The 13,287-nt window shown below is 36.2% G+C and overlaps 1 protein-coding gene across 2 annotated transcripts; it reads left to right on the top strand.

The window, feature by feature from the left end:
* The first annotated feature begins 3,520 nt into the window (after positions 1–3,520).
* BET1 (Bet1 golgi vesicular membrane trafficking protein) lies at positions 3,521–13,036 on the top strand. 2 transcript variants are annotated; one of them, XM_004386147.2, is made up of 4 exons: positions 3,521–3,677; positions 7,276–7,400; positions 9,856–9,912; positions 11,841–13,036. In XM_004386147.2, the coding sequence occupies exons 1-4, from the start codon at positions 3,659–3,661 to the stop codon at positions 11,994–11,996; spliced, it is 357 nt and encodes a 118-aa protein (XP_004386204.1). In that variant the 5' UTR covers positions 3,521–3,658; the 3' UTR covers positions 11,997–13,036. The 2 variants fall into 2 exon arrangements, with proteins under 2 accessions (XP_004386204.1, XP_023596284.1); XM_023740516.1 differs by lacking the exon at positions 3,521–3,677 and having other exon boundaries at positions 6,777–7,400.
* The last annotated feature ends 251 nt before the right edge of the window (positions 13,037–13,287 follow it).

Raw genomic sequence — 13,287 nt, forward strand, 5'->3', positions numbered from 1 at the left:
CTTTGGAAAAAAAATTTTTTTTTGTATATTCTTAAGACCCCTTAAGTAAATTTGATTGTATCTCAAACAAGAATAACCGAAATATATTTTTTTAAATTCTCTTACCTCTTTAATGGTGTTGCTTTATTTTATCATGAGGATTACATTATATTTTTTCTACTGGTTTTCATTGAAAATATATAGTAATTCAAACTGTAATGTAGATTACACAGACTTTTCTTGATCAACATAGGATCCACAATAGCCATGTGTTTTCCAGGCTAGGCTGGGAATCTGACCATCATTTCAGTCTCCAGGGGAATATGCGTTTTGGGTACCAAATGGTTCAAGCACGAGGTACCGAACTTCCTTGTTGATTGGAAAATTTGTTAATGCTTATCCAGCCAATCTTGAGAGCTTGGTGTGTTTTCCCTTGGATTGGTTTTGAAATTTGGTCAGGATGACGCAGGACAAATGGGCAGGAAGGAGACAAACAACACAGAAGAAAAAAGTCAAATTATGCACTAAGATTCAGACATCTCATGGTCATATTCTTGTTTCTGTGATTACCAGAAGAAGTACTTAATGTTTTTAACCATTCTTAATTATTCATTTCCTAGGGAGCCTCAAAGATTAGATGTTTCCTGCAAGATTAGCCTATGAGAACAGAGAAAAATTCTAAATGCTGTTCATCTCCAAGAACTTTATTGGCCTTCAATTAATAAAATTAGGTATTTTAGTTTAAAAAAGAAAATAAAAATTTTAATAATGAAAAAAAATGATAAGAATTCTTTCCGGAATTCTTTGTCAACTGTAGCTGCATTTCATAATTCTACTTTTCTCCCTGATTTTTTTTTTAACACAAAATCTCAGATGAGATCATCCTAATTTGAGACTGGTAGTTGCTATGAGTTGGAATCGACTCAGTGGCAATGGATTTTGGTTTTAATGGTGTACAAGGAGCCCTGGTGGCACAGAAATTAAGCACTCAGCTGCTGACTGAAAGGTTGGCAGTTCAAACCCACCTAGTGGCTCTGAGGGAGAAAGACCAGATGATCTGTTTCCATAAAGATTAAAGCCAAGAAAACCCTATTGGGCAGTTCTACTCCGTCACATGGGCTTGCTATGAGTCAGAAACAACTCAGAGGCACCCAATAACAATGGAGCCCAGTTCTGCTCTGGCACACAGAAGAGCTCCGTGAGTTGGAGTAGACTCCATGGCAGCTGGTTGTTTGTTTGTTTTTAACAGTAGCAATAAACAACTATTTGGATGTTTGCTTTGCAAACTCACTATGAATAAGCTTTGCCTGTCTGGAGTTGTATTTTTTTTTTTTTTTTTTTTGAACATTTTATTGTAGTTTGGGTGAAAGTTTACACAGCAAATTATTTTCCCATCCAACAATTTATACACATTTTGTTGCATGACATTAGTTGCAATCTCCTCAATGTGACAGCACTCTACCCACTTCCTCCCTGATTTCCCTATTTCCATTTGCACATCTTTCCTGCCCTTTCCTGTCTTCTGAGCTTTGTTTTTGGGCAAATGCTGCCCTTTTGGTCTGGTATGATTGATTGTTCTGAGAAGCACATTCCTCACTGGTGTTACTGTTCACTTTATAGGCCTGTCTATTGTTTGGCTGAAAGAAAAGGTGATCTCTGGGAGCGGGTTCAGTTCCAGGTTTGAAGGGTGTCTAAGAGTCATAGTCTTAGGGTTTCCACCAGTCTCTATCAGACCAGTAAGTCTGGTCTTTTTTATGAATATGAATTTTGTTCTACATTTTTCTCCCACTCTGTCCAGGACCTTTTACTGTGATCTGAATCAGAGCAATTGATAATTGGTATCCGGGCACCATCTAGTTCTTCTGGTCTCAGGCTAGTGGAGGCTGTGGTTCCTGTGCTCCATTAGTATTTTGGACTAATTATTTCCTTGAGGTTTTGCTTTTCTTCACTCTTCTTTGCTGCAGATGGGAAAAGACCAATAATTGTGTCTTAAATGGCTGCTTGCAAGCTTTTAAGACCCTAGTTGCTGCTCACAAAACTAGGATGTAGAACACTGTCTTTACGGACTATGTTATGCCAATTGACTTAGATGTCCCCCAAGACTATGGCCCTAAACCCTCAAGCCCAGTGACTCCGTCCCTTGCGGCATTTGGTTATGGCTAGGAAGTTTTCATAACTGTGCCCTCGTGTGCTCTACTACATACATGGGTACATTTGCAGCACATAAAAATGTGTATGTAGAAATATCCTTACCAAACCTACATATGCTCCTGTGTATACTCCCATACACCATCCCACCTGTTCAGCTTACATATCTACCTATGTATCCACTCATAAATTATTGTTTGTTATTACTGTTATTGCAGGATTGTGTATGTAATAGTATTTATCATTGTTGCTTTTTACTTGGAGTTATATACTTGATATACTTTTTTTTTCCTTTTTACTATATTTTATTCTTCTATCCACACCATGTATTTTTAGAAAGGAGTTTACAAAAAGATATGCAAGTTTTATATAATTCAAATGGTCTGTTTTAGTAAACGTAAGATTTTTTTTTTAAATAGCTATGATTTTTTTACATATATGAGTAAACTTCCTTAAGCAAGATAAGTTTTCTGACTTTTTCTTAATTTAATTTAATTTTTGGTGAAAATATATGCAGCAAAAACCTATTTCCATTCAACAGTTTCTAGACATAATGATCAGTGACATTGGTTATATTTTTCACATTGTGTCAACATTCTTGTTATTTCTGTTGTAGTTGTTTCACTCTGACATGTTCTGATTACAGAATGTCACAGATTCTAAGTAAAAAAGAGGAGCTTTGCCATCATTTTTCTTATTGAACCTTTGGTGTTTATTTGCAATAATAATTGTCCCTGATACAATCTTCATTTAATTCCATTGCTTTTAGAGAATGGTAGTTTACTTTCTTTTTATGAAAACTGTTTTTCTATCAAAATACTATTGAATTAAACTTATTTACCAGATTAATAACTTATTAAAAATGGTTTTGGTAGGTATTTCACAAAAACAGCTTTAAGGCAGAGACTTATGTGCTACTATCCGAGTAGGACTTACTCCAAGGGACTATGTTCTTTAACTTTAGTGGGTGACCCGGCCCAAAATGGTTACCCTCTTCCTTCCCTTCTGTGGGTCTCAGATGACTTATTTGTAATATGAGAAACTTGAGCATAGTTCTTTGACTTTCCCTGAACCGATTCTGGAAGTGAGATGGAGTAAGAGGCTGAAACAGCAAAGGAGCCAACTATCCTCTCGCGGTCCGGCAGAAGCAGACATACAGGTTAAACTCGGGGTCTGACTGGGAGCACAGGAGTCGAAATCTGGGATCTGAGTCCCTGTTGCGCTCGCCCCTCTTCCCTAAGACCCGCAGCCTTCTGTAGCAGGACGGTCACATCATGCCCAAGCTACGCCTCTTACGGCGCCGATGAACTACATTTCCCAGAATGCTGTTCACGGCGCCTCACAGGGCACCAATAAGTGCCCGGGTGACGCCATCAGCCAGCGCGCTGTTTGGACTTCACTGATGTCGTGGCGCTTTGGGAGAAGAAGTTGATGTTCTGCCGGACCCTGGTGCTGAAGACGCCGTCCGGGTGATTCATTCGCCCCTTCCTTTCTACCCTCTTCCCGCCTTTTCCCTCCATTCTCGGGCAGGATGAGGCGTGCAGGCCTGGGTAAGAAGAGGGATGAGGTTCGAAGTTCTGGAGGCCCTAGAACCGGCCGTGCTGGGCGCGGGGGCGCGGGAGGAAATCGGACCGGTCTTATGACACTGGCATGTGGGCCAGAAAGCGGAATGTATGGAGGGTACCTTTGGACACAGTGCCAAGTGGAAACATGCCATTTGTCCTAAATCATAGAGATTTCCTTAAGTTTAGGTCAGACCCAGGTTGGATGGTAGTTTAGAGTGAGTACTTGAGGACTAGGGGGTGGGGTATATACAGGCAGCAACTCGATTGTTAAGTATTTTTTTTTAGTGTTACTGACTGTCTGAGCATGATAATGGAAAGTGCTGAGTTTCCCAAAGCCCAGCTCTGGTTTCTCCTTTACTGCTGCCTCTGAATCTTATTTTCTTCAGAAGAGAAGTTTGAAAAGTGAAGTTTGCATGCGAAGCAAGCAACTGAGGATCATGTTAGTCTGGTAACAATGAGTTACAAAGGTGAAATGTATGTGTCATTGCTGTTAAAGGCCCTAGTGTGTAACATCGGGGTCAAAGGTGATCTTACCCAGGGCAATTCTTCTCTAAACCTTGTTTTACACTCAAAAGTCAATACAGTGTGGTAAGGCTTGGTGAATTAACATTTGTTTTTGACCTTTTGGCTTAGGAAGCAGGTACACCAAGCAGCAGGAATAAGTTAAACCAAACTAAACCCGTTGTGGTCGAGTTGATTACAACTAATAGCGGCTATAGAGTCTGCACCAACTCAACAGCAATTATCAACAGCCCTACACTATATTTTTGATCATGCTATCATCTGAAACTTACCTTTCCATTATTTATGGATTAATGCAAGTTCCTAAGTCTCCCCAAAGTACACAGTTATCTCTGAAATCCCTGAGACATTCTCAGTCTGTAGAACTTAATATAGTATTTGACCATATATGTTGCTGCCATCTTGTACTATAACTTATCTTTACCATCATTTGTATCTTTGAGTCCATTAGAATGTGAATGATGTGTTTAAGGAATTATAATTAAGCCAGTTTGGTTGAAGGAGGGGACATGGAACTGCATCGTGTAGGTCTTTGAGTGCCAGACCAAGGAGTTTGGACTTCATCAATAGGTTTTCAGGCCTCCTTTGAAGGTTTTTGTGCAGTAGTGTGCCATGTTACATTGCAGGAAAAGGACTACAGAAGTGGTACTCAACCCTGACTGTACATTAGAATCACCTAGGGAGCTTTTAAAAGTATTGTTACCTGGACCCCAACCCAAACCAAAATAAATCAGAATCTCTAGCAATATTTTGTTTTAAAGCTTCTTTGGTGGTTTTGATCATCAGCCAGGATTGAGAACCACTGGAGTAGAGATAAAAGGTTACTTAAGTGACTGTCGATAGAATTTAGTATGAAGTGGTGAGGGTTTTGTTTTTTCTTTCTTTCTTTTTTTTTTTAATATACACTACCTTGCTTTTTAAAGTATTACTGCATCTCAACCTGGAATTTTAAACTTGGGATAAATAATCATTCTGTAGATATTCGTGTGCAGAAGCTGCCATATCTCACATGAATATCTAAATGATTTTGGCTCAGTTATTGATAGAAACTTTCTAAAAGGGGTAGCATTTATCTAAACTGACAAAGGCTGAGGATTATCTTTGGCACTTTTTGGCTTTTGTACAATTTTTCAAAGCAGTAATTCATACAAAAGAAGTGGTTAAGTTTGGAAAAGCAACTTTTAGAGTTTTATTTGTTTTTGTTTTTGTTTTTGTTCTAGGGGTGGATGATGGTATGAGGAAAGATCAACTCTTTAATAGGAGGCATGTGCATTGAAAGATTTCTGGGCACTAAATAAAAGGAGAATGTCTGTTTTAAATAAATGGAACAGTATGGTAGAGCTCTAAAATTAGAATTTAGTAAAAAGAGCAAAACAAAGGAAATAAAGCAAATTGCCATTATTTTATAAACAGATTCCTTGGTGAATTTACCAAATGATTACATACAACTAGTCTGTAATTACTTATTGGGCAAATGCTATATATTCAAAATCTTAGTCACGTAAAACAAGTAGAAGACACTGTCCATTTCTTTAAGGATCTTGATTCCTATTAATGTAGAGTTTGTACAGAATGTCATTGATTGATGGAGTGAGAATGCATTTTTTAAAATGAGTTTTAATTATTGAGTGGGAAAAATATTTAGTTACTTTTGCTTCTTAGAGAAAGTGAATTTGTCTTGCGTGCCTTGAAAGAGCTTCCTATTCACACCTCACCCATCCTTCAACTACCAAGGCCTCCTGTCCTTGGAGCCCTTGCTGTCACTTTACCTGATGCTTGAGTTTACTGAGGCATATTGTTTCTATATCATCCTTTCTCCCACATGCTCAGACCACTATCAAATCTACTTCAATCCCTGTCTAACCTTGTCCCCACAATCCACATCTTCAACCATTCTTTTTGCAAGAAATCTCGAAAAGATTAGGGAGGCTTTGTTCTTCTGCAGCTCCCTACACTGTACACTTCCAACTCTAGATCAGTCCAACCATCCAGCTTCTCATCTGCTAACCTAGGCTGATGAACTCTTCTGTAGAAATGTTACACATCCGGGAGGATTGAAACCGTTACAGTTTATTCCATCAGCTAGGTTTGTCTTATTTTCCTGGTAATCCTGTGTAACCCTGTTCACCTTCCTCCATCATTCTCCTTGTTTATTCCAAAGGATCACCACTTTAGCAGATTATCCTTTCTCTTCCTTTAATAAGAAGACTGGTGGTATCAAATTATTAAAAGACTCAAACATTGTTTGGTTAAATAACACCCTCAACTATGCTTTCTTCCCTCAATCCCCCAACCAGTTTATTGATGTATTCACTGTTTAATGCTCACTCCACCTGTTGTTTGATTGCCTGAGGAATATGAAGTACTATATTAGCAGGGTGGTGGTTACTGTATTCTAAATGTCATCCCTTAGAAGATAAGCTCCATAAAAGCATGTAGAACAATGGATCTGACACGTAGGAGGCACTCACATATTTGTTGAAGAATGAATGAATCCCCCTCTTCTCAGCTAACAGTCCACAAGTTATTTCATCCCTCTTTTAGAGCTTCAGCTTCTTGCTTGTTTTTTTTTTTTTCTCCCCCTCCCTTTGACTCTTCCCCACTCAGTTCTCCCTGTATTTAAGAGAAAGAGGTACAGGTAATGGACCCTCCTTTAGCTCTGAGTCCCTTCGCACTGGATTATCCTCTTTCTCCCCTTCCTTTCACAGTCAAGCTTCTTCAGTGGGTAGTTGATGTTAGCACTTTGAGGTTTTGTATTAGAATATATGCTTCCATTGAGCAGGGAATATTTTCTGGCTTTCCTTGTAAATTAGTGCCTATTTTAATGTTTTGTGGGTGATCAATAGGCAATTAATAAATGTATATTAAAATGAACTGGTAATGGAAAAATTGTTCTGATCTCTGTCTGGCTATTGATTTTTAACATGAAGTATGAATATTATAAGCATATGTGGTCTGCAACGCCCTCCAGGGGTCTTTTTTAGTTCTTTTCTAACTATCAAGGTTTCAAAAGTGACTTCTGTTTTTGCTAAAACTACGCTTCTAAATCTGATCCTTGCAGGTGAAGGAGTACCTCCTGGAAATTATGGGAACTATGGCTATGCTAATAGTGGATACAGTGCCTGTGAAGAAGAAAATGAGAGACTCACTGAAAGTCTGAGAAGCAAAGTAACTGCTATAAAATCTGTAAGTATACAACAACAACAGATTACATATATATATGTGCACATATATATTATTTTCCTATAAAGTATATAATTATATTGGCATCATACTGAGTAATTCAGTTATCCAAATACTGTGGTACAGTAAGGTCAAAATGCACTCAAACTTTAGAACATGATTTGAGTTGAAGGTTAGAAAATGTGGCCAAAAGATATGGTATGTTTGTTTGAATTTTTTTTTTTTTTTAACACCAGCTATATTTTATGGTTAAATCTTAAATACTGTTCATGTTGACTGCAGTAAGGTCTAAAACAGAGCTGTCCAATTCCCACCCCCAAGCAGCACTTCTGACATTTCTTCTTTCAGTCTCCTAAACTACAAACCTGGGTCTTTCGTGTTTCTACCTTTGTACCTCAACTCACCGTCTTGTGATTCATTCTTTGCAGTGTTTATCTCTATTCTGTTTTTCTGTTTCTACTGTTATCCCCTGATTTTCTTAGGTGGGCTATTGCGAGAGCCTCATAATCTATCTGTTCCTAGTTGTTTGCATGTTTGGAAATGAGCTACATACAGTTACAACAGTAATATTTTTAGAGTATCATTTAAATTGTATCACTTTACTCCCAGAAATCTTCAGTGTTCTCCCATGATCTAATAAATAAAGTTCACACTCTGGAGCTTGACCCAACAGTTTCTTCAAAGGTTGGCCCCAGGTGTTCAGACTTTGTCTCCTGTGCTTCCACATTGTGTATGTCTTTCTGCCAGATAAATTGGAGTACTCTCTGTGTCCTGTGCACCTTTGTCGCTTTCCCACCCATATCTTTGACCACGCTAGCCCTTTGCCTTAAGCATCCTCTCCTTGCTTACATTGGGTAAAACCTTGCCCATTCTAAAAGGCCCCACTTCGTTCAGCTCCTCCCTCCTCTAAGCTTTACCTGCTCACCATGTCTAAGAGTAACTTTTTCCCTTATGAACATGAGACCATTTGTATCATTGCTATGGCACTTATTGTATAGGAATTAATTTATATGTAAAAGAAATTTACCAGATTGTAGAGTTTTCTGTTTTACTCATTTTTATATTCTACACTAGCATGAATTTCTTATCAGTGATACTGATTTAGTAAATATGTATTAAATAAAATAATTACAAAAAGATTGTTCTAACAGTTTATTTGATTGCTTCTACATTATGTTAAACGTGCCAAAGCCTTAATAGGGCATTCACTAGAAGCTCATACTGCCAAAACTTAGTTGGTGTTTCACTACAGTCTTTGGAAAATTGAGTTGTATTCAGCCAGGAGACTATTACATTCTGAAACAGTATTGTTTCCACAGTTGTATTAAATCATAAGGAGATGATCCATGAACTAAGCAATATTGGATAATGTTGATAATTTAGAAAACAACATTTGGAGATGCTTAAGGTTTAAATGCTTCATTCTTTTTTTTTTTTTTTAATTCAGACATTGACAGTTTAGGCTTCTTATCAGAAGAAAGCTGTGATCTCTTCAAAATTTCTTTATTTGTCATGAATGACAGTGTAGAAAGTCCTTGGATGATATGTGCTATCTAGCTTTATAGCTACTTTATTATCTTTGAATTGTTAAGTTTCTGGAAAAGCTCATGTTCTGGTCTGTAGAATTCTGTGGTTTTGTGTCAGTATTATCCCATACACTTTCCACACAAATTAAGTTTAAAAATAGCCTTCGAGAACATTTGCAGTGATTTGCCAAAATTTTCAGTAGTTGATTGTATTTATTCAAGTATCTCAGAAGTGAAGCCTTTGACAAATCTGTCATGTGAAGTACTAGATCAGTTTTGTTTTGAATAGCAGCTGTAATTACCTATAGTATTGTTTTTTTGTAGGCTCAGCCACCTTTCTGCATAGCTTCAGCATGTGGATAACACTAACTTGTAAATTTTTTAAAACTTTATTATCATATTTTAAATAAAAAATTACTACCTTTGAAATCTAAAGAAACCATCAATTTAGGCATATATTCAAAGTAATGGCATGTTTTATTAGGAAAATAGTAAATACTTTCTCTGGATTTGAATTGCTCATATGGATGCATGTATACCTTTTAAAATGTAAAAGGAAAAATACAGATAAATGCTTTTGCATGAATAAAATAATTAAAGAGAGTGTGCAAGGATATGAGAACCCAGGATAAGAGAACCAGAGGAAAGTATATATATGTATGCCAAAATTGAAAGACTGAATTAAATGTTAAGATAAAATCAGAATAAAGAGCAGAGAGGAAATGTCCACAGCTAGGAAGGAATAGATATTCTAAATTTACTTGCCTTTAAATTCAGTGGAAAATGTATCAGAAAAGAGAGTATATTTTATATTTCTAGAAAGCAGTTTCATTTACGAAGATGTATATGCTTAGAATGGCATTATTATTTTTACTTTTTAACATTTAAATGCCTTTATATGAGTAATAAGGTATATGCTTTTCTCTTTATAGCTTTCCATAGAAATAGGCCATGAAGTTAAAAATCAAAATAAATTATTAGCCGAAATGGTAAGTGTATTTTGATTTTAATTTTAAGAAATTTGAGGTAATATTCTCAGATTAAGTCTGTTAAACAATCAGGAATAGTATCATTTTAACTTGTATCCATTTTGAAATAGATCTGAAGTACATAGCTGGTCATTAAAAGCTTTGTTGATGTCACATAAAACTGTCTTCTGGTAGAAATATTCTGGAATGTTTCTGAAAATAAACCACTAAATTGAGAATTTTGAACTCTGTCTTACTGGGCTGAAGTATTTCTGGCCACCCTAATTAGAATTAGCGAGAAGTGATGTGGAAAGGTTACCTGGAGATTATATGTCCTGGATTGTCACCCATTTGTATCTAATCAGTGTGGAATAGCTATAAGGTTTATTTTTTGCCATATTTTTGCATTTTTCACCTTTCCCAAAACATATAGGTGGGAGGATGAGGAGGAAGCTAATATATCTCTAATCTTGTGTTTAGAAACACTATTGAGGACTCAGGTCAAATGATTATTTTGCATGTTCTTAGAGAGCTCAATAGATAAAAGACTTGTAGTAATTTATTAAGTTATTAATCAAGTAAATCCGAAGCACGTTGTATCCAACCAACCAAATGTATTTCAGTTCATGTAAACTCTTTTTTTTTTTTTTGCTTGATCTCCTAAAAATCACTTCTGAACAAATCCCTCATAGATTTGAACATAATCACACCCGTGACCCTTCACCTTTCCCTGTTAGAGCCACATTCCATTCTTTTATGTTGATTTTGATGTCCAACTTCTTTGGACCATCTCTAGTTTTTCCATATGCTTTTAAAGTTGTACTGTTCAAAAACGTAGTGTTCCCTGCCCCGGCTCCCCCCCCCCAAAAAAAAAAAAAACATTATATATTAGAATTACCTGGGGAACTTTTTGAAACTATTTATGCCTGGACCACTCTAGATATGCTAACTCAGAATTTCAGAGAAAGGGAAATAGGCATATGTATTTTGGGAAAAAAGGCATCCTGGGTGATTTCGATACATAGCTCTGGTGAAGAGCCATCAATCTAAAGCACGTGAGCTACATAGAGCCTGAGCTAAACAAGACTATTATTATGCTGGGGCATTTACTCAGGATCTCTTTTATCCATACCTAGCCTGTCATTTTAAAGACTTTTCCAGCTATGTTTTAATCTGACAGATTTTTTCCCCATTCATATTTATGGTCCTTACCACATCTCCCACCACCTCTACATGAAGTTCTGTAGCTTTTAACAGGTACTACAGTACTTAAGGAGCCCTGGTGGCTCAGTGGTTAAGAACTTGGCTGCGAACCAAAAGGTCATTAGTTCGAATCCACCAGCCGCTCCTTGGAAACCCTGTGGGGCAGTTCTACTCTGTCCTGTAGGGTAGCTATGAGTTGGAATTGACTTGACAGCGGTTGGTTTGGTTTTTTGCTTTTAATAGTACTTAAAAGTCAGCTATTTAAACAGAAGGATTTTAAAAGTAAAGGTACATTAAACTGCTAAACATATTAAATTTTGGATGAAATATTACTCTGCTAGAAAGCAACCGACTGTTTGACGTTGTAGAGCCAAGCCAGAATAAAAAGTGGGGAAAAACCTGTCCGATAGTGGAAAAACTACTTACCTTTATTATTAATGTTTTTCAAGCCACATGATTGGAATAAGACCTACATGGTTTGGGTTTTTTAATTACTCTGTGCAGCTGAAGAAAATGTTTATTAGATAATGAAAGAGCTTTTTATTCATTGAGAATTATTGTGTTTTGAATGGAATAATCAGGCCAATTTGATTACTCAGTTATAGATAAGCTCCTGAACTGATTAAACACAAAAATTGTCATTAAAAGTACTTTTGTATTCAATTATTTGAACATCCTGAGATTATTTGAGCATATATGGGTAGAATATTAGAATCTAACCGTTATATTTTATTTTCCCCTCATAGGATTCACAGTTTGATTCTACAACTGGATTTCTAGGTAAAACTATGGGGAAACTGAAGATTTTATCCAGAGGGAGCCAAACTAAGCTGCTGTGCTATATGATGCTGTTTTCATTCTTTGTCTTTTTTGTCATTTATTGGATTATTAAACTCAGGTGATATAAGTAAATGTGAGTTTGGAATTTGTTCCAACTTAATGGCTTAATAGAGTACTGCTTTGATAAAAATCAGCATCAAGACATTTCGAATTTTCAAATATTATAACTTTTTCCTTTGACGATTACTTAATTCAGGGTTCCTTCACTTGTTTTATAAATCACATTAGATAATGTATTGCTCTTCGAAAACCGTTTCTTAATGACTCATTTTTGCCCCTATTTTCAGGGGTATTGAGATGGCTTGCAGTTAGTTGGACCCTAGTAGTTTTTCTCTGTTGTTTGTCTAACCGTCACATTAAATAGCAGTGTAATATTCTGTTGTTACCATAAATGTAGGCTTGAGTTCCACGTAAAGAAATTGAGTGGGCCAGTAACAGAATGTCTGGAGAGCCTGATGCTGAGCTCTGACGATGGTGAACAGATTGGTGATAGCATGGTCAATATATTTTCCTGAAGTGCCACCAGCTGTGATGATGTATGCCCTTTCCTCCTTTATTTAGTTAAAATTGTAGGTAGATGTCTTCTTACCTACAATCCTCATAATAATTTTTGGTGATGTATCCCTTCTTCCCTTATTGCCCAGGGACCTCATTCTTTAATAAAGCTTGTTATTGTGGCATATTTCTAGTAAGGCTCAATACAAATGTGTGCCAGTATAGTTACTGTTTTATATTAACTTTATAAATTCCAGTGACTTAATTTATAATAGTTTTATGACTTTGGCTATTAGGTGGGATATTTGGTTATTATTTGTGACAAAATAATGTGAAGCGAAGTAATTGCTAAACTCTGAATGGAAATAAAGTATTCAAAATAATTAATTGTCTCTGCTTTATTATGTGCTCAAAATATGTAGTGAAAATACCCAGACACTGATCTTGGAGTTAAGAGCATTGTTGCTTTAAGCCACTATATTCGTTTATGGAAAGCAAATTGTGGAGTAAAAAGAAATATTAAAATGTTGCTAGATACTCTGTATTGCTACTATTTTGGAAGTTACCCGTTTATAAGCTCCAAAAATAAAATTTTTAATGAAATATATTAATAGACTTTGTTGCTTCTTTTATTTGTCTCTTATTCTTTCTGATAAAATTCAGCATACTTTTTAAAACATTGTAATAAATGTAATAATTATCTTTTATAATCTCTGAAGGAAAAAAAAACCCTCCAAAATCTTTCCATAATAAGAATGCTGGATTTTGACTTTAAGCAAATTTCTTATTATATGTTTATATTCAATGGTATGGTGGTGAACTGACTCTAGGGGGAAAAAACTCAGATTTGTAGTGTTT

The sequence above is a fragment of the Trichechus manatus genome, unplaced genomic scaffold (assembly GCF_000243295.1).
Source record: "Trichechus manatus latirostris isolate Lorelei unplaced genomic scaffold, TriManLat1.0 scaffold00156, whole genome shotgun sequence".
Taxonomy (NCBI): Eukaryota; Metazoa; Chordata; class Mammalia; order Sirenia; family Trichechidae; genus Trichechus; species Trichechus manatus.

Excerpts from the sequence above, each read along its gene's own strand:
- BET1 (XM_023740516.1), top strand. The coding sequence starts at position 7,146 with ATGAATATTATAAGCATATGTGGTCTGCAACGCCCTCCAGGGGTCTTT. Across the intron at positions 7,401-9,855 it reads AAGTAACTGCTATAAAATCT|CTTTCCATAGAAATAGGCCA; the intron begins GTAAGTATACAA and ends TTCTCTTTATAG. Across the intron at positions 9,913-11,840 it reads ATAAATTATTAGCCGAAATG|GATTCACAGTTTGATTCTAC; the intron begins GTAAGTGTATTT and ends TTCCCCTCATAG.